The sequence below is a fragment of the Phyllostomus discolor genome, chromosome 8 (genome assembly GCF_004126475.2).
Source record: "Phyllostomus discolor isolate MPI-MPIP mPhyDis1 chromosome 8, mPhyDis1.pri.v3, whole genome shotgun sequence".
Taxonomy (NCBI): domain Eukaryota; kingdom Metazoa; phylum Chordata; class Mammalia; order Chiroptera; family Phyllostomidae; genus Phyllostomus; species Phyllostomus discolor.
The window spans coordinates 14,900,660-14,921,678 of NC_040910.2; the positions used below are offsets into that span (position 1 = coordinate 14,900,660).

General features: G+C 46.7%; 1 protein-coding gene across 8 annotated transcripts in view; it reads right to left on the reverse strand.

Moving 5' to 3' along the window:
- Positions 1–21,019, reverse strand: part of ZNF827 (zinc finger protein 827) — a 157,650-nt gene that overhangs the window by 87,833 nt on the left and 48,798 nt on the right. For all 8 annotated transcript variants that reach the window (XM_028519081.2, XM_028519080.2, XM_036031852.1 and 5 more), the window contains one exon: positions 5,803–6,036. In XM_028519081.2, the coding sequence (XP_028374882.1) occupies positions 5,803–6,036 (234 nt within the window). The remainder of the gene's footprint in view (positions 1–5,802; positions 6,037–21,019) is intronic.

Genomic DNA, 21,019 nt, shown 5'->3' on the forward strand with positions numbered 1-21,019 from the left:
AAGAAGTACTTTTCAGTTTCAGACTGATTAGACTACACCACTTTGACAGTGGTGAGCCCCCGGCTCTTCTGTACCATGTATTCGACAATGTGATAAACGGACACTACTACTAAAATAAATAAACCAAATACTTTTCCAGTGATGCTCCCACGTCACCCGAACTCTTTCGCGTAGCTTCGCCCATCGCCTCTTCGCTTTCGGAGTGAGCTTTGCTTTTGGCCGTAGGCAAGCGAGCAGGATCACAAGGAACTCGATCTCCCATGTCTTCTCACTTAATCAAATAACACGAGCGTGAAGGAGGCAAACGTAGGATGACACTGATACAAAACGGAAACTCCCACTCTCCATTCTTGCAGGTTCTTGTGGAAGTCCTGCTGCTTATGAAGTTCGCTAGATTATGATTTTCCCAAGGAGACATACCAAACGGAACAGTGAACAATGTTTGCCCTGAGAAATTATTTAGCTAAAATCTCTAATTTATCTCAAGGAATTCCTTAGAATAGAAGTGTCCCCATCACGGTCTTTAATTTGTTGGGGGTGAGGGGAAGCTTTTTCCTCCTAAAAGAATGCCCACACTGCCCAGGAATAATCATGACATTTAACAGCAAAGAATCCTGAAAACAGTTGTCTTATCTGAAGCTCATAATCAACACTCTCAGCTTACTAGTACAGGTGCCCTTCTAAAAAAATGTTCCCAGATACAATTATTTCATAATAAATGAAAAAGAATCTCCACTCGAGAGAGATGCTTCTTTTGAAAAAGCAAAACGTACATTCAACACAGCTTTGTCCTCTGTCAGCTTCCATTCTTTTCAGATGGACAAAACTTATTCCTCCAGTTAACCGTTTTCTCAGCTCCGAGCTTCTCAAAACTCAGCTGTCAGAACCAACCCTGGGGCTGGAAAGCCACAGGGGTGCAGCCTGACCCAGAACAGGGCTCAGGAATCTGCATTTCTGACACTTCCCTATCCTTCCCGACCTGCGCCGACGCTGCAGGTCTGCGGACCACACCTGGGGAGGCCCTGTCTCAGCACCTGCAGAGCTGGGCTGGCCGGGCAGCGTCCTGGCCAGGCGAGTCTTCTCTGAGGGTCCACCAGAAAGGGAACGTCACCCAAAGGCCAAACCACACGGACATTTAATATTTAAATAACAGCAGTCACCACAATCGGCTCCTCAGCTTTTGTGATTCATACGTATCTGGTCCCACACCACCCTCACGCTTGCCCTCCCTGAGATGCATGCGTTTCTGGGGATTCCTCTCCTCCCATCAACCCCACGTGATGGTGCTCCTGTCCACCCACCACGCCCTGATCCCAGACACAGAAGCGTCTCCTGGTGGGCCCCGATCGGAAAGAGGCAATCAGCTGGAATTCGGAATTGAGGCGAAGAAATGTCTGTCTCGCTGCTCTTTTGAACCCAGAAGCTGCGGGCCATCACCAGCTCTTGGTTGGGGAACAGCAACAGTCCACATGGAAACACAGAGAGGAGGGGCCACGATGCGGGGGGGGGGGGGGGGGGGGCGACCCGAGTCCCTGCCCTCAGGATCGCTCCACGAGCAACCCCAAACCACCTTCTATTAAATTCCTTTTCTTGCCTAAACTGGCTGAAGAGGATTTGTTATTTACAACTGAAAGCGCCCTAATTAAAACTTAATAAAGTCAATCTTCAGGTACTTCTCCTCTCTGCTTCAGTTCACTCAGAGATTATATTCATCCCAAAACTGCATCCTACCCAAGTCTGCCTGCTTCCAAATCCCTCATAGCTGGAGCCCTAACTTACTCGGCGGATTCCCTGTACTCTCCCCTTCGCCACGTACTTCAAATCCAGGGCCCGCCTGGATTCTTCTACGAGAGGCAATTATAATTTATATTGCTCTCCAAGACTAGGCTGGGATAAATGAATATAAATCAAAAATGAATATAAATCCACTTGGTGTCCTTTTTAAGGGCATAGAAATAAGAAAACCAATAGACAGGTTTCAAATTAAGGTCTGGATATGAAGTTTTACTTACCATGTTGGGTAAATCTAAATGTTTAGTTTTTCAATCATGTTTCTGAATAACTCTCCAGCTATCTGGCTAGTCATTTTTATGGAATTCATGGTTTTAAATCACTGTTACCCACTATTTCTAGGCAGGGCCGCACGCACGGAGCATTTTATACACACGTCCCCACGTAAACCCAGAGCCGCCCGAAGGAGGAAGACAGCGTCTCTTTCTCTTTGAGTGTAGTCACTCCTCTGAAAGCGCAACAGACAAAGCAGAGACAATTTTGTGTCACTTTTGGCATAAATCGTATCCGGGGTAACGCGTCCGCGCCAGGAGTCTGCGAGGTCGCCAGACCCTGCAAAACCAGAGCCGCCCAGTTGACTCGACTCCCTCCGCCTGCCGAACGTCCCCTCTCCTCTGCACTGAACTCTGGCACGCTGGCCTCCTTAGACCAGGACTTCTGGGAATTATCTTTGGCAACCATCCGCTTAGCAGAGAAGTCTGATTACTTTGGCCGCCTCGCCTCCCGTAACAACAGGTAGTCGCAGGCCTCCCGTGGCTTCCTGGAGTGGGCTGCTTTCTTTGTGGCAACCAATGTACTTGGCCCAGCCGGCAGGCACTTGACTCCCCAATTAACAACTGAAATAGAACTTGAGTCACAGGAAGGAAGAAAAGTCAGATTTCCCCAAACATGCAGTTAATGAAAAATTTAGTCGAGTCCCTAGCGCATCTGTGTTTTCCCCATAAAATGTAGATGTCAGTCTGGAAAACAATACACCTACAGAGGTGTCTCCACATAGGAAAGTGTCACATGATATTTGACTGGGCCAGGTGCCCGGCATCCATTAAGGAGTCGTCATAAATTAAAACTGGAAATGAAGCAGCCAAAATTATTGACTAGTTTCCTCTTATTCATTCAGTGAAAGGGCTGAAAGGGCCTTAACTACTGCAGATCACAGCTTCCCTTCTCCAGGAAGTAACAGAGGAGAAAAATCCTTTCATTCTGCATCTTAGCTATTCCTCAGGCCCAAATTGAAAGAAGGAAAAGAAAAGGCATGATAACTCACGGATGCCCTTTTCTTGCCCAACTCTATTTTTTAACCCTCACCTGAGGATATTTTCCCATGGCTTTTATAAGGAGAGAGGGTGGGGACGGTGCAGGGGGTCGGGGAGAGACAGAGAAACATCAATGTGAAAGAGAAACATCGATCGGCCACCTTCTTGTATGTGCCTTGACTGGGAATTAAACCTGTGACCTCTGGGACCACAGGATGATGCTCCAGCCAACTGAGCCACACCGGCCAGGGCTCACCCAACTTCTCCTACCAGAAGAACTTTCCCCAGCATGACAGAATGCCTGAGGAAGGGCTTCGGGGTCTCATGGGAGGTGCAGCCCCAGCAGCCCCGACTTCCCTGCAGAGATGCTTTGGGAACTGAATGACCACATGACCCTTGTCTAAAGAGGGACAGCGAACAGCACGGAAAAGGCGGTCTAAAGACGCCGACAAGTCCTGTAATTGGACGTCTTTTGGGGCACAAACACTGAAATTGCCCAGTTTACAACCCGAGGACAGACGGAGCAGCAAGGTTATTCCTAACGCCTCCTTCTTCCAAGAGCACTGACCTGTCCGTGCTCAGGAACTCTCCTGTCCACTTTCAACCCAATAAAGGGTGAGTCCTCTTCACCTCGTGGCTTAGGAATGATGACTTTTTTTTTTAAGTCACATGCCTATATTTTGGACTAACTCGGAAATTTCTTTGCAGTTCGCCTGACCACAGTCTGCCGGAGTGCAGAAGCGTGAAGAAGTTCCCCGTGCCTGCCAGTCACTTCCTGGACGAACTGCCTCACCCTGCACTCCATCTGACCAGACCATAGGCATCTGGAGGGGAGGGACAGGGATGCATGTTTTTTGAACCATATCTCCTACACCTAGAATGCTGGGAAAATTTTTCAGGGCAAAAAAACAACTTAGCTTAGTCTTCTAACATGTTTTCACACGTTTCCACACCACAAAGCAGGGCAGATGCCCTTTGGAAATGTGACCATGTCATCCATTTGACTATTGTTTAACCCCCACAGCACACGGGCTTAAAGAAAGTCAATGTAAACGTTTAGAAAGGCCACTGCTGTCCACAATTATCATCCAATGGATATGGCTGCACAGCCACATTCTGTTTGAGGGACTTCATTATCACTTTCCTACTTCATTGTCTCACCATCCAAAAGGATTCAGACACAGTGTATTCCTGAAAGAACATCTTCCCTGAAATCTCATTTTTGCATATGATCTTTTAGTGCCACCCAGCTCTCTCTGCCCACGGCACTGGCTACACAAGCAAACTCTGAAACAGAAATATTATACACTAGAACCTTACCATCTGGAGGGGACAAAAGTCACTCTAGGAAGGGTCGAAGTCACTGTAATGTGGAAGCTTATGGTACGGGAGAGAATCAGAGAGCCGTGCAGCCTCTCTGCATTGACGGAAAAACACAACAGATTACTCCATGTCAACACGACCTTTTGACACTGAGTGGAGGGGTCAACTATATGAAAATATGTTGGCTTGAATATAATTTTTTTGAAACTTTCAGCATTCATTAATCAGCACAGTCCTGTTACACCTCCCAGTTATGGGAGAAGCTGCGCTGTCATCGCAAGTTTCAGGCAAACGAGGCCACAATAGAATGTAAGAATTGTATTATGCTTTATCTACACAAATCACATTCCCCTGAAGTTCCAGTGCATTTTGAATGAACACCAAAGGAAAGAATTCCTAACCCCACCAACTGGCAAATACAGGAATTTCAACCGTTCTGATGCAATGACTCTAAGTAAATCACTATTAATTTCCTACTTCCAACCCGCTGGTCAACCAGAAACACAGCCCGATTCACTTATGAAATTACACAGCAAAGTACCCCCCTCACCGCCACCGTGACGTATCTTGCCACATCCTCCACCCCCAGCAAGCTACAAACTGAAACAAAGCTTTTGATTTGTATTAGCATTTTGAATATAGTTCCTAAAAGTTATCTTTAAGCAGTAGTAAACTAACTGAAGACGGAGTATGACTTGGTAAGTAGTATTATAGATATGACTTTCCTTTCCACGTTTTGAAAGTCATGCCTTTGAATTTAAAAGACACTTTCAAGTGTTCACCTGTTCCAAGGATGGAGCAGATAGGAGACAGGGAACATACATGTCAAATTATAACCGGTTTTGCCAACATCTGCAAGGCTGGGATTACATTTAGATACTAATAAAAGCCATTCATCTTAAGGACTAAACAATTATTGTAATACCTCTTCACGAAATGTTCCATTCCTAAAATCTCATTGCTACTCTATGAGTAATTACTTCAAGTACCATCTCAACCACTCATTAGGTTAAGAATAATCTTTTTAATAGTTCTTAAAGAACATAAAGTAAATACACACACAAAAGCAAGGTCCTCTCTTAGGGGAAAAAAAAAAGATATTCTGATCACTTAACAGAAGGGCTTTGAACGCCATTAGAACCCATTTAAAATGATGACCCACATCATCTTAGAAAGTAGCGTTGTTTTCCAACAATTTTCAGTCATATTCAGAAAACGAAGGTTGCATTTAATAGGACGGACTCCCAGCCCACCTCCGAAAACAAACTCATATGCACAACCCAGGGGTCTAAGCCAAGTGGTCCACCGTTCCTGAAGTCACAGGGACAAGGTGACAAGGCTACCAGGAGGCTAATTATGAGCCACGTGGGAAGCAGCCCGGTTGGCTGGCACGCGAAATGATCCGAATGTGAACCTTTCAGAATAAATCCAGTACCTGAGAGCTTCATGAGAAGTTCCGACGCTGCTTTGACGGACATATCCTGCCTTAGCACGCTCCCCTTCCCTTCCTGGGGCTTAAGGGTGTCCTCAGAGATGCTGGAGGCCGACACCTCAGACTCCGGGCTGAACACGTAGCTGGGCCGAGGCAAGGAGGTGCTGAGGGCCTCCTCTTCCTTGGGCTCCTCCTTCACTTTAAAGTTGAGATTCATGGGCTCCTTTTGATTTGCAGCTGTCAAAAGAAGAAGGGGATTGTATATAGAGAGACAGACAGAAAAGGCCATTCTCCTCTTAGCTGTTCCCAACTCAACCAAGTATGGACGCACGATTGCGTTGTGCTAGCAGCAGGAGGGACCACAACCTGATGGACATCGGCTGAGCCCAGGGCACGAAGAAGATACAGTACATTCCACAAGCACGTGGGCTTCTGAGTCTTTCGGGCCTATCCCGTTTGAAAACGTGTTGATTCTTGACAAAGTGTTTGGGTGTTTTCCCTTGGGTTTTTCTCAACATCTTCTTTCCTGTGTATGTGGCTGCCTCCCTGGCCCACCTGCACTCTCCCCACCTCGTCCTGTTACAGAACGATGCCTTCATGCAGTTTTCCTGCCATAAAATATTGAATATAATAAACATGAGACAGAGGCAACAGCCAAACTGAAAGCCTGGGTTGGGGTGTGAGGAGAGGATGGAGAATTTGCCAGAAAGAAAGGCTCGGACTAGAGACATATACCTTTTGTTTTATTATACGCCAACATCACGGACCCACAAACAGTGGGACATACACTTGACATGGCTTTTTTGGGTCTAGATCTGCAGCCCACGTCACCTCTGGGTCCACAGTGAGCATTGTTTAAAGAAAGCATATTTTGAAATAGTTTCAGATTTGCAGAGAAGTTGGAAAGATGGTTTGGAGAGTTCCCATCCATCCTTCACCCGGCCTTCCCAATGTTAACATCTTACCGAATCGTGATGCTTTTGTCAGAACTAAGAAATCCACATTACTGTGATCTAAACTCCAGATTTTATTTGTATTTCACCAGTTTTTCCACTTATGCCTTTTTTCCATTTTTAGCGCGGTTGGTTGGTGTGGAGTGTGTGGTCAGGAAAGAGCTCACTAGCCTATTATGGGATGGATTCCACAGCTTGGCTACCACAGACCACTAAGCTCCATGCTACCCGGGAAAGACCAAGAAGGAAGAGAAGCATCCTCTGCTACCACTTGGGACTTTCACAGGCATCTTGCTCCCTGTTAAAAGGCCATGCAGGAGGAACTTTTAGGTTGCTTATGTTGGGTGTGTTTGTCTTTTGAGAAAGAAGACCTCATCTTAATACAGAGTTCTTAGTAATGCTTATTAGAATTAGCCTTAAGCCCATTCCTGCTTAATAAATAAAAGGAAGAAAGCAAATCCCCAAAGCAAAGACCTATTGCTTCTTGTTCACCGTCTACCCCCAAGCCAGTGCTCAAACACAAAGTCCTTCCTTTCTACCCCTAAGACCTTCTACCTCCTCCCTCCACCTCCTCCCTTCTCCCCCTTATGCCCCTCTAAGGATGTATATTCTGGAATCACAAGTTCATACAGACCAGCATATCTGAAAAACTGTAGCCCAGAGGGCCAATGCGACATTTGGGAGTTTTGCTGCCGGAAGAAGGAAGAGCTAGAACCTAGTGCATGGGCTGCCTATCCTGTGTCCCTTCCATCACACCACTCCTCCACCTCTGGTCTCTATGTCTTAACAGCGCTAATGTAACCTGACCTTCAAGTCTTTGCTAAATTACTGCCTGATGAAGTCTGCCATGTTCAAAATTGTAACCCCCTCCCCAGTACTCCCAATCTCTCTCACTGTACTTTAATCTTTTTTTTTCCCAAAATATTTATCGGCTCATAACATACTGTTAGAAATGGAATTGTGTCCCCCTCCCACCAAATTCATATGTTAAAGCCCTTAACCCCACCATGACTGTATTTGGAGATAGAAAGGTAAGTAAGGTTAAATGAGGTCATTAGGGCAGGGACCTAATCCAATATGACTGGTGTCCTTATAAGAAGAGAGACCCTGGTGAGGACACAGTGAGAAGGTGACCATCCTCAAGCCAAAGAGAGAGAGAGGCCTCAGGAGAAACCAAGCCTGCCAACACCTTGATCTTGGACCCCCAGCCTCCAGAAGTGTGTAAAAGAAATTTCTGCTGTTTCAGCCACTTGGTCAGTGGTATTTTCACATGCTAATCACATGCCATATAATTTTCTTATTGATTATATTCACTATTTATGATCTGTTCTTCATGAAGGCAGTAATCTGTTTTAACACTGATGGACCTTGAGTGCCTAGAAAAATGCCTGGCACATAGTAGTAGGTGATATATATATATATATATATATATATATATATATATATATTTGTTGAATGAATAAAATACATTGGCCACAAATTACTGACATCAGATGGTGCTCCATCATTACCTGTGGTCAACAAAAACTAACAATCTCAAAGTATCCCACCAAAGACAATTAGCAGTGCTTTCCCTGGCTATTAGACTGGGGATAAGACTGCCGACACAAAAAAATTTAGTTTTAAACAGGAAAGAAAGATATAAGGAGATAACTGAGGAGCTTTGCTGCCCACACCACAGCGCTAACCGAGATGTCTTTAGGCAATCACCTGGACCCTGGCACTACTAACGGAAGAGTCCAGACATCGAGCAAAGTGCCACAAGCCAGCCCTTTGGGGACAATGCCATCAGAATCTGAACCAAAGGGAACAAAAACGGTTTCCAGAGCAATCTGCAACAAGTATGCATTTCAGACCTCTGTCCGTCTACCAGGACAGTAGCTCCTAAGAAGACTTTAGTTATTACAGTTCTCCCCTTTCAACCACTTCCTGGGGTTTTTGCCAACCACCTCCTAGCCATCAGCCTTTGCCCCAGGACCCTGCATAAACCCCCCTGGCAGGAGCATCCTCACCAGTCTCAGCAGAGTAATCAAATGGTGGATGGGGCTACAATGTCTGTGACTTTGATTCTCTGGGAAGGAATAACATAAAGTGAATGGTTAGGTATTTTTTTAAAAGGCTTCAGTGCTGCATCTTTTATTTGAAAGCTTTTTAAAATTCTAAGGTGAGGCCAGGAGAAAGATAAGAAAGTCCCGGGGCCCTGAAAGTAAACCCCAGCTTCTAGAGAGGGCCACCGTCATGTCATGCCGATGCTCTCTGAAGACCCAAGCAGCTTCTGCAGCACGCGGGCTACAGAAAACAAGGGGAAAAAGACACTCAGCACTGTTAGTACAGCCCAGACTTAACAGAACGTCAATAAGACACTTCAAAAGAAACAAAAGGCAAGCCGGATGTTGCTGGATTATAAATTTGCAAGGCACTCTCTACCTGGTTTGCATTCCGACAACAACAAGAATAGCATAAAACTAGTAACGCACTGGGGAAGTGCAAATAAAGACAAGTCGAAAAAGCATGTGGGAGACACTCATTTGCTGGAGTTTTAATTTCCCAAACACTGGGCCTAAATAAAAGATGTAAAAATAGCATTGGAAGGTTATCTCGCTTTCTTTCAATTGCCAGAAATATTTACATAGAGAATAATAAATAAAGCCCATTATTTTAGAATTAATATGGCTGAATAATTGCCATTGTTTTTATTATCCTCAGATAAAAAAACCATTGTCTACGTAGAAAGGGAAAATTAAAGATGTTTTTTCTGGGGGGAAGGGGGTGAGGAATTGTTCAAAAAGCACTTGTACCTGACTCACTGCATACACAGTCATCATTTCATTCTTTTTTTTTGGTAACATGTGGATTTATTAGTCACTTCCATTGTCTCTCCTTTCTTGTAGGTTTCTTTTTTAAAAAACATTTTTTAAAAGACTTTATTTATTTATTTTTAGAGAGGGAAGGGAGGGAGAGAGAGACAGAGAGAGAGAGACATCAATGTGGGGTTGCTAGGGGTCATGGCCTGCAACCCAGGCATGTGCCCTGACTGGGAATCGAACCTGTGACACTTTGGTTCGCTTTTTAAACATTTTTTTAATCATTGTCCAAGCACAGTTTTCTGTCTGTTCCCCCTCCCCCTCCCCTGACAAGATCTGTGGGTGTATCGGTTTGTGAAGGGCTTCACACGCCCGCCGGGACTGCAGTCTGTGTATTTTAAAGCTTCCAGATACTCCACCTTTTTTTTATGACGATACCTTAATATTCTCATTTTATTTTTGTAATGTTATATTATTTTAGGGATTATTTATTGTTTTGACAATGTTATCAGAATCCCTCAGGAATTCAATGCAAGGGAAAAATGCAGAAGGAAAAGAGCTATTAGGACCTAATCAGTTATCTCCTTATATCTTCCTTTCATGTTTAAAATTATTTTTTTATTTTTGTTTTTCTTCGGACACTCCATCCTGAACGCAGGGAGGAAGTCCCCCGAATCAGGAGGCCAAGTCTCTCCCAGTTGCAGCGATGTCAGGCCCTGAGCCCGAGGCTCTGAGTAGGAATGCTGTGTATCTGGAGTTCACGCATTCTGTGGGGTTGGGCTGCCACTCAGAAGAAACAAATGAGCTTTCTGAGGATTTATGGAGGATTCATTTGAGATAACGGCTAACACGAGAAAGGAGCGAGAAGCCACTGGGGTAGAGCGTTCCAAGTGTCCGATTCTCACAGGCAGGAGCTGTGAGAATCGTTAAGGAGCTGGAGAAGCCGCCCCTCTGTAAAGTCAGGTGTCCTCAGTTGTCACGGAGCTTTCTCCCATGTGCCCCTCCTTGAGGAATATCCTATAGAACCTCCTGAAAGGCCATGACTGGTTTTAATAATGCATATAACTCGTATCTGAATAGTCACATGGGAATTATCCATCAACCACCAAAGGTGGGGATCATTATTATCTTCATGTTAGAGGTGAGAAATCTAAGGTCCCAAGAGATTAACAGACTGATTTCCCCCCACAAAAAAAAATCATGTAATCTCTAGACTCCAGGGCTTTTGGCTGAAAACGCACCCAAGCTTTCTCCTTGCTCTCCAAGACAGCCCAGGCTTCTTAAGAAAGATGCTAACCTAAGCAGTTGGACTGTGGGCCTTAGGAAATACGTGATATGGAGTGAAGTAAACATTGTTCACAAGAAAGGGGAGGGTGAGGGGTAACCTGGGAGGAAAGAAGTTTGTGAGGATTTGGGAGGAGGGTGGAAGAAGAGAAACTGCCACACCACAGCTTCTGCTCTGTTCTGGAGGTCCCCTCTGGTGAAGGAAAATGCCATTCTCCTGGAGTTTAGTGAGCCAGCTCTACTTCAGTTCCGAGTCTGGCAATTTTGCAAATGATGAGCTGTTACATCAAAAAGCAAGACCAATGAGAATTTTACTTACTACCTCACCCTAAACCAGAGCCAAAGACTCTCGGACCTGCGAGGGACTGCAACCCAGTGGTTTCCAAACAGTGTTCCGAGGAACCCTAGAATGTGCTTCAGGGGTTCCAAATGGTCGCTTCAAATTGAAGTTTCTATGATTATTTTGAAATGAACTTAACAATGAATTTTAAAATTAACATACAATCTAATTTTAAAAGGTGCACCCCCAGCTACATTCTATAGGATGCCAACTGGAGACCACTACATTAATTTGTGTCAACAAGTTAGTTCAGTTTGTGTCTCATGTGTGATGCAGTTTTTCCTGTTGTGCAAGTGTTAGAGTTCTAGCAATCCATCGGTAATAAGGAAGCAGTTGGCTATGTACTGATCTTTCAAATAGTTCACAGCGGCGCATGTGTATCCGTGTAAAAGTATGCACTGAGGGTACACCTGGAGCCCACAGGCACCCCTGGACGCAGGCATCCTCTGCCTTGGCACCGCCGGCGCCCCGGGCTGGACAGTGCACTGTAGGAGACTGTCCTGCATGTGTCAGATGTTCAGTGGCATCCCTGGCCTCTGCCACTAAATACTGAGAGCACTTCCCATTTGTGATAACAAAAAATTCTTCCGGACGTTGCCAACTGTCCCTTGGGCACACCCCTGGTTGAGAACCACTGCCTTCAATTAATGCCAGGACCGGTTCAAGCGTATCTGCTTTGGCAAAGCTTCTGCTTGTGGCCAATAGACCTATGTAGATATATAGATATATATCTACATAAAGACCTGGCACTTACAGAGCTCTCTCTATGGGCCAGGGAGCGCACTGAGTGCTTGCCTGGCTTCATTTTCCCGATCCCGACAGCAGCCGTTTGAAGGAGGTACTCCTATTATCTCCACTTTGCAGGTGAGGCATCTGAGACTAGAGATGGAACACGTTTCCAAATAATAGTTAACTAGTAACCGAGTAGTCAACACAAAATGATAGACAGCTTCAGTGCACATGGAGAGGTCCAGATGCTTCTTATCTGCCGTTTATATAAGGAATGAGGGCAGTTGCTAAATATTGTTGAGTTTGAAGCAAACACTTTTTGGTATTAGATTCTTCTTTCAAGTATCTGAAGACACTTAAGTGAAGAGATGCTGAGATGACAAGGTGAACTGTTTGACATCTGCCCCCGTTTGCAACATCTGCCCTGTGTAAACGGTGCCTCTTGAAACCGCAATCAGAGAAATACATGGAGACACACACCAGGTGCTAATAGGGCTACAAGACCTCACCTGATCATAGGCCTAAGTTCACATTCTGGGCTTAAAAAATGACAACTTTTTTCTTTGTTGCTTGACTTTTTTGAGTAAATAAATGCAATAAACGTGAACTTAAAAAATACACTTATGTTTAAAAATATATACTCTGTGTGTTTTACATATTAAGTCTCTACTTAAAATTTTGTTTGACTAGAATGAGCTTACCGTTGCAAATACAAACCAACAAACTAAAACTCATTACTGTTTTCTACTCCCTTCTTTTGCAATAAGAAAGCACAGGCTCAGAGAATGGTTTGGCCTTTCGGAAACCACAAAGCTTGTTAACGACAGACCCAGCCTCAGCATGTCTCCGGATCACACACTGATGATGTCCCTTGGAAGTGTATGAAAGTGTGCGTGACCGACTGGGCTGGGGGCCTGGGAGTTTTTGATCATTTGATGCATTTTCACTGAGAGAAAAAAAATAATAAACTGCCTTCTATCATCATAAGGAAAAGGGGAAATTTAATTAAACAGCATAATAAAGTGGAGTATTACTTTCAGATGTTAAGCATATTATATCTAAATAGAATGTTTAAAACATTAGCTAAATATTTTTCAACCTTGCACTCCAATAAGGTAAACTACTTAATTTGCCTTAAGTAGTTCCATAATTAGTGTGTAGTGAAGTTTCAACCATCTCCTATTTCTCATTAGTCCCCACCTGAGCTAATCCTTGGCCACACTTCAGGATCCGCGTCCCTAACCTAGACAGCACAGGCCCTCGATGATGATGACGGCCACTGTGGTTACAGACGAGCGACAGCGGGAAAACACAACAGCCTCCGGGGGCGGGGTCACGGTAGTAACAATGCGCGGAGCCTCGAGAACCTTAGAATAAACAAATAAGGTTCTTCCCTGTGAACTAAACTACTAAAACTGTCACATAAGGAGCAAAAGTAGCTATTTGCAGTAATCCACTTCACAGACAGGATATCTCCCTTGTCACAAGCAAGAAGGGCCGGTCCTGGAAAACCAATCAAGCCGTGAGTAAATGTGGAAGAAAGCTGGATGTTAAAGTCATACTATTAGGTCCAAAGAATGAAATGGATGAACGGCAGGAAACGATTGGAGATTGGGGGGGGGGGGGGGGAAGAAAGCCTAAAGACTGGATAATATATTTCCAACACTTTTCAGGGGAGTTGGGGACCATCTGCCCCAAATGGCACCCCCTCTTGATTGCTACACTTGTCATTTTAAATTACTATGCCGACGTTCTGCTTCATACGTCAGTTTTATAAACAACTTGTTACTGTGGAACACCTAGAGAATCTGAGGAACTCTGGGCCGAGTGAGGCTATAAAATGTCTAGAGCGGTTTCCCTCCCTGATAACCCACCCCTCTGCAACGTGACTTTGCAGCTCCTCCCACAAAGGGGTGCAGTCGATCTCCCCACTCTTTGCATCTAGGCTGGCGTGGTGGCTTGCTTTGGTCAAGAGAAGGTGTTGGAAGTGGCCTTGGGCTAGTTCTGGGCTGAGCTTCCAGAAGTCTTGTGCCCTTTTGCCTTCACCTTGGAACCCTGACCAGTTGCCATGGGAATGAGCCCACGGACGGACTAGAGACCCTAGGGAGCCGAGACGCCACCCTAGCTGAGACCGTCCTAGACCAGCAGCCCCCAGCCAGCCTGGCAGTGGGCTGCAGACGCATGGAGCGGCCCAGGAGGGACCAGAAGCAGCAGCAGCACCCTGTGCAGCCCTGCCCGGATTGCCGATCCACAAAATCGTGAACCAAGAAAATGGTTATCGTTTTGAGCTGCTAAGCTGTGGAAGCGTCTGTGAGTGCCACAGACTCCGGTTCCCAGACCTGGTCCTACGGGCTGAGGTCCCGGAACATAAGACAGGAAACCTCACCGAGATACTCACACCCGCTGGGGCTGCCTTTGCGTGGCCTGCTTACTCTCTAAAGACCGCTGCTCCCTACCCCGCCTTCTTTCTTACAGCATCCCGGGAGTGGTCATGGATCTGCAAATCTATTTTAAGGGACGTAACATCACAGCCTCTGAAACCCTGCCTTCCAGAATGCCTATCAGAATGTTTCCCCGATAGTCCATCATGGAATACACTGTGGATGATGCAAAGATAAAGATGCTACAAAAGCAGCATGATCTCCCCCCACCCCCAGCAACTTGAAACAGTTGAAGAAGCAAGACGAATGCATAGCAATAGAAGGGACTAGCCAGAATGCAGGCGCCAACCTGGGCGATAAAGACTGTGAGTAGCACTGGAGCTCACAATGGGGCGAGCACTAAAGGCCAGAACACCAGGAAAGGTTTAGCCTCGGGAACTAGTCTTGGAAGGAAAGGCTAGCACTCACAAGGGCCGGACTGTGGGGGGAAGGCATCATAGAGATGGGGCCCAGCGTCACCTGAAATTCCCCACAAAGATACCGCTGTGGGTCAGAGGTGCATTCAAATAGCTATTTTAGCTTTAATTACATTAATTATTTTTAGAAAAAAAGTCCCCTCTCCCATTTGATCTAACAGGAAGAAGACACACGGGACGCTACTTTTCCAATTATCAGGCTCCTGAAACAACACGAGTGAAGGCTGAGAAACGGAAATGAGGGGGGCCTGTCCGTGAGCTGGTGAAGACTGCACGTGTTTTCCTTGAGAGAGGTGGGGACCGGGTTACTCAGGAGGAAGGAGCAGCAGGTGGGGGCATAAACTGATGCAAGAAGCACTAGACAAGTGTCCTTCTGAACGCCTCGGAGGGCCCGGGGAGCAGGGGGACCGCAGCTTGGAGGAGGCTTCAGGGAGGGAGCTGGAGGGGCAGGCTGTCAGCTGCGCGTGAACGACGGATTGTAGGTCTATTTTGAAGACACAAAAGTGTAACCAGATTAGCGACTGAATTAACATGTAGAAATGATGCCATGGTTGGAAGCCAAGGAAAATAACCAGTGAAACAGACGGAGGTCAAAACGACGGTTCGCTCAGCTGAGAAAAAAAAATTAGGTAATAGCTAATTAAGTGGTCGTGAGCCAAGGCTCTGCAATTAGGCAGAGCTGGATCTTTGTTCTGTTCCTTGTAGCTGAAGCCTTAACACCTCAGCTTTCGCATCTACGGCATAGGTTTAGTACTGGTGACCACACAGGGCTGTCGGGAGGGTTAAATGAGAACTTATACGAAGTTGTTGGCTCGCTGCCCTGCTCAGTGTAAACACAACTGATTGGTAATAATGCTGACAGCAATAGTAGTAGGCTCAGTAACAATAGTCGCAGCAGTAGTAAGTAGGAGAAGGTGTACTTCTCAGGGAAGGAAGAAAATGAACCGACTTCAGTTCTGCAGAAACGTAGACTGGGATTAGTTTTCCCAGGGGTCTATCGAGGTAAAAAACTATTCTGCAGGTAGTTCTAGAACGAGGAATGCTCAGTCCAGCTCACTGAGGAAAGAAAGATCTGGAATCCGGTCGTGACCCTTTTACAGAATTTATGCCCAATCTTGGTTTCCTCATATGCATGCTTTTAACAGACAGTGTACTCGGAAACACACTACACACTAGAAAGCTCTACAGAAATACAAATTGGCCTTATGGTTACTACTCTATTTGCACTGAACCATTCCTGAAAAGCCCAGAAGTGTTCGTGTAAGTTCCAATGGCATCAAGCACACAGCACTCGGAGAACGGTCCCCACGCTGGGGGCTCTGGCTGACCACGACAACAAAGGACAGAGAATGGAGCCAAGTTCCGGTTTCGCTGCTTCCTTCCTTTGTGATGTGGGGCACGGCAGCCTGGGGGAGGAAATGCCGGAGCCAGGCCCCCTGGCTGAGAATCCCAGCTCTGCCACTTACTAACTGTGCAAACGTGGGGAAGTCTCTGTTTCTTAGATTTCGTCCGTGAATGGGAATACCATCTGGCTCTAGGGTTGTTATGAAGTTCAAATGTGTTAGTGGAACAGAGTAAATGCTATCCAAGTGATTGCTAAGGAAAACAAAGTCCCCACCTATGGCTGGGGACCCATCCAAGTCCTGTTTTCTTGTAACGTTACCTGCTCCTCTCTGTGACACAGGTCAGCTCTGGTTTCGCGGAGGCGCGAGTCACTGACGACCAGGAGAGTGTCACACTGCCCTGCTCATAGGAACACCACCCGGTTCAGCACTAAAATCCAGGATTCCCTAAGGGCATTCAGTCTGCCTGCATGTCAAGTCCCTCAATGCAGCTTCTGACACCAGGGATTTTAGTTGCGTGGTCGGCGAGTGCCCATCGGCAGACAAGCGAGACAGGGTTAACAAGAGGGGCCACACTGAAGACGCAAAGGAAGGTGGCCAAAAATACACCCACTGGGGAAGGCGCCCAGGCGTGGGGTGTGGGAGAACCCCCTGGCCACTGGCACCGAAGTCCTAGGGTGTGAACGGCCCAAAGATGGCACTTACTTGAAAGACAGCTCATTGGTTGAGTTGTTTAACAGAAAGCCCCTCAGAGCCGCCAGGCAATAGGACGACCCGGGTTACTGGGCATCTCCCATCATCCCTCCTTCCGCAGAAGCACAGACACACGTATCACAGGACAGACAGGGCAGCGGCCCCTCACGGACAAACCACCCTGTAACCTCAGCTGCACAGAAGGGACCAAACAGACGGGAGTGGCAGAACCAAGGCCTATGGGACGCAAATACATCCACCGGCTCCCGTTCATGTATACAAGACGACCCTGGCTGTTTTAGAGTGTTGCTCCTAAGAAATTAAAGACAATTCCGCGTGTGCCCATTGGTCAGTCACTGCTTTGAAAAGCCCGTCTCTCCCAGTTAAGATTACTTCAGCAGTAAGTTTAGGAAACTAGCAAAATGTAAAAGGCTGTATAAAAAAATTTTTCTTGCCCGTGTCCAAGTTAAAAATAGTTGAAATGACTTGTATCTTTTATTTTCAAAAATCAGGGACAAAAAGATATTCCCAGCCAACAAGTGAGGGGCCAAGTTTCTGTCAAGGCCTGGGTTATAATTTGGAGAGCCAGAATTAAATTATACATCTTGAAAAGTGTAGTTTTCAGAGAGAGACATGATGTAAGGCCAGAGCAGGCACCGTTTAATCAGGCCTCAGGAACGCCACGCCCAGCCCCTCGACGTTCTAGATGAGGCATGGGACTTCCCAGTTCTGACTAGAGACCATTAAGATGTTTCTCCTAATTCTCCTGTCACGAGTCCCCACGAGGAGGAACATGGGGTTTAATGAACATGACTCACCCAGGCCTCTCACCCACAGTGACCTTGACCTCTGTGGAAGGCCCCAGACCCACCTCACACCACCGCGCCCCTTTCATGATCTGGGATACAAAGCAAGAGAAGAAAGCTGTACCCGGTACCGAGTTTCTATTCCACATCAGTGGTCCTCGGTCTTGGCTGCATGCTGGAATCATCTGAAGATTTTAAAGAGAATATCAATGACGAGGCCTTATCCCAGAACAATTAAATCCTAATTTCTGGGAGTGGGCTGGACCCTGGCATTAAAAACAAAACAGAGCAAAGACTCCAAAGTCAGACCTGCTGCTGGGTCCTGGGGCGCAGAGAGAAGGCACGGAAGCAGCAGGAACTTCTGTGCTCTGAGCCAAGGTGAGCCCTCCCCTCTGCACAACCCCGGTCACGTGGCCCCTGAACCCCCTGCCCAGAGATGCAATGACCTGCGTGCATCTCCTGGCTCTCAAGAAAGACCTACTCGAACATGCAGGGCTGTAGCCCTCAAAGACCTGCCTCCCAGGCCAAAACCCTGAGCGAAGCTTACAAAATTATTTTTTCTCATAGCCCAGAAAGCCAGCAGCGGCGGCTGGCCCATTCTCTTCCTTAATGCAATTATGGTGCTGAGCCTGGGAAGCCTCGGTTCCAGGGAACAGCATCGATCTTGAAGGACCGAGGAATGTTACGAGTGGGCTCAGGCAGAAGAAGCCTTAGGTGACGGCTCGGAGAAGGGGTTCAATTTCACAAGCACATGAGCTGGGATATGTTGAAATCGAGGTGTGGGTGGGAGGAGGATGGAGAGTCTGTTGAAAGCAGCATTCTACCCGTGATTTTTAATCCCACCGGCTTCCCTTAGGTCATCTCTATGCTCGGCTTTGGTTGAAAGAGCAAGAAAGACTCCCCTTAATAACCAAGTAAGAAAGACTCAAGTGTTTCCCATCTCTCTTTCGGAAACAAGTAGGTATGTCCATGCTTGAATCTGTCACTGTGCTCCAGTGCTGCGGACAGTGACGAGGCTGGCACAGAGACTCACAGGCGCTGGGCCCACCAACAGCTGCTCCCTACAGCCCCAGCAGGTGCGCGCACAGAGCCCAGCTAACACTCGGCGCGAGAACAATGGTGTCGTTGTGACGCCAAGGACAAGGCCCGATGTTGACCATGACTGCACTGCATTTGAGGAGGGAACGAGCTAGCAGCTCAGCCGCCGTTCTCTGGGGTTTGGTCCTCTGGTCCCAGGATCACAGCCACAGACACAGTTGGGCACACACAGCACCACAGTGACGGCCGCTATCGATTACAGGACTTGGCCATCCAGAGAGCTAGTGGAATTTAAAAAAAAAAAGGTCCCTCTAGAAAATGTATTCCCTGCCTTGGAACGTACCTTCTTCTCCCGTGGGCTGCGTTGCCACAGTCGCCGAGTTTACATTTACATCCAAATATGCACACACACAAAAAATTACCGATGCATCTCACTCCCCGGTGACTTCGTAACAGGTTGCTAGGTAACAGTGCACACAAGTCAGGTTTCAGGACCTCTAGTAAGCCACCATAAAATAGCTGCATGGGCCTTTTGCATAAATAGTGTGCATTTGTTATCTGTTTTCTTCTGCCAATTGATCAGTCGGTAAATACTGTGACTGCCAAACCGTAAACAAGTTCCCTTCAACAGCTAGCTGAGAAAACAGATCACAATGGAAGGCACGGTTTTTTACCTTCAGCTACCAACTAGCTTCGGTGCTGGTGGAACTCCTGTTTGCAATTCTGGTTTTCAGTTAAGCCCCCTGAGACTGGGTCTGGAGTTAGTGACAGCCGGGTGTGGGGCACCAGGGCTGAGCCGAGCCAGAGCGGCATATCCTACACCAAGTGTTTTATCCAACGCTTCCTGTGGCAGGTCTGAAAACTTCCCAGCATGGCGCAGTATAGGGAATAACCCTTACTAATAAGAGTTCCTCACGAACCCTTGGTTTTCCCCGTTAGTAAGGAGACGTCTGTCTCTCTTTCTGTGCTACACTAAGTGAAGATGCCATTCGCATTCCCTTGTTTTGCACCGGAAGAGCCCAGAAAAGGAGCCCCTTGGGCTCTGCTGTTGGCCGAGAGGCCATCAAGGAAGAACCAAAGAGGAGGGGGAGGTAAAAACTGAAGTGTCGACAGCAGAAGGGACACTAGAAGCTGCACTCCCCCCCTCCCCGGAGCACCCCCTCCCCGGAGCACCCCCTCCCCGTTTCAAAAATGTTTCAGTATAAACCCCAGAAGTCTCTAAAAGCTCGATTTCTCTTAGATGAGCTGGAAGAAGAGGAAGGTGGCATGGGGGAGGGGGAGTAGAGAGTCTCCTGTTTGTCTGAGCCCGGTCAGATGCACTTGAACCCCTAGGACGTGCTCCTTCCCAGCGCAGGACTGCCTCACGCACGCCTCGCTCACACCAGAGGTCTGCCTGCCTCACCGGACTCCGCTCTCTCTCCCTCCGCAGCTCGTTTCTGCGCTGCCTCATTTCCACCCCCTACCTCTCCTCATTCCTTCCAACTGGTGCCGGGCACTCCCGAGGGGCAGAGATCTGGGGTGTCGGGGACATTCCAGAAGACCTGACTGAAGTGTCACTGAGCATGGGGTCTGCAGAGGGAAACGGAACCTCTAATTCACCTGGCAATGACATTTAGTGAAATGCGACTCACAGTCCATTTAAAGGAAGGCGGTGGCCAATTATTCTCCATTTAAAAGGGTATTGTCAATCTCCAAAGAGCTGAAATGGCATTTGGAAATCATCGTGGGGACTGCCGTCTGCACTGCAAGACAGAACCGATTCTCAGCCGACCTTTTCCCACCCTCCACGTCGCCTTTAAAATTTAAAATCGTACTTTTAAAAAAATGAAATGAGTAGCAGCACCATCCCACCAAGTTTTATCGTTCCAAAGACAGTCAGGCAGGGCAGCCTCCCCGACATCTCTACACGCCCCATTCAACTCCACGAACTTGATCAAAGACATTGAAAACAAAAAAAAAGACAAAACTTTAAAAAAAAAACACATAATTTGATGGCGAAAGTGATATCAATTGATAAAAATAATCGTTTACAATTTATATTCCGTATCTTTCCAAATGGTGTTTGGGCAGTTGGAAAATAATTTTTTCAAAAACTCTAACTCCACTTTTTGTGAGGTCAAATTCATAGAGACAGGAAGAGCAAGAGCAGTCCCCAGGAGCTGGGGGGAGGCAGGGACGGGGAGTTACTGCTCATGAAAAGATGGAAAGAGCAGAGATGGGCGGTGATGATGGTCACACAATGATGCGAACGTACTCCATGCCGAAGACCTGCACACTTAAAAATGGGTTCATTTCGTGCTGGGTATATTTTACCACAATAAAAGGTTTTCCACTGGGAGAAAAAACAAACTCTAAGATCATCTTGACCATTTA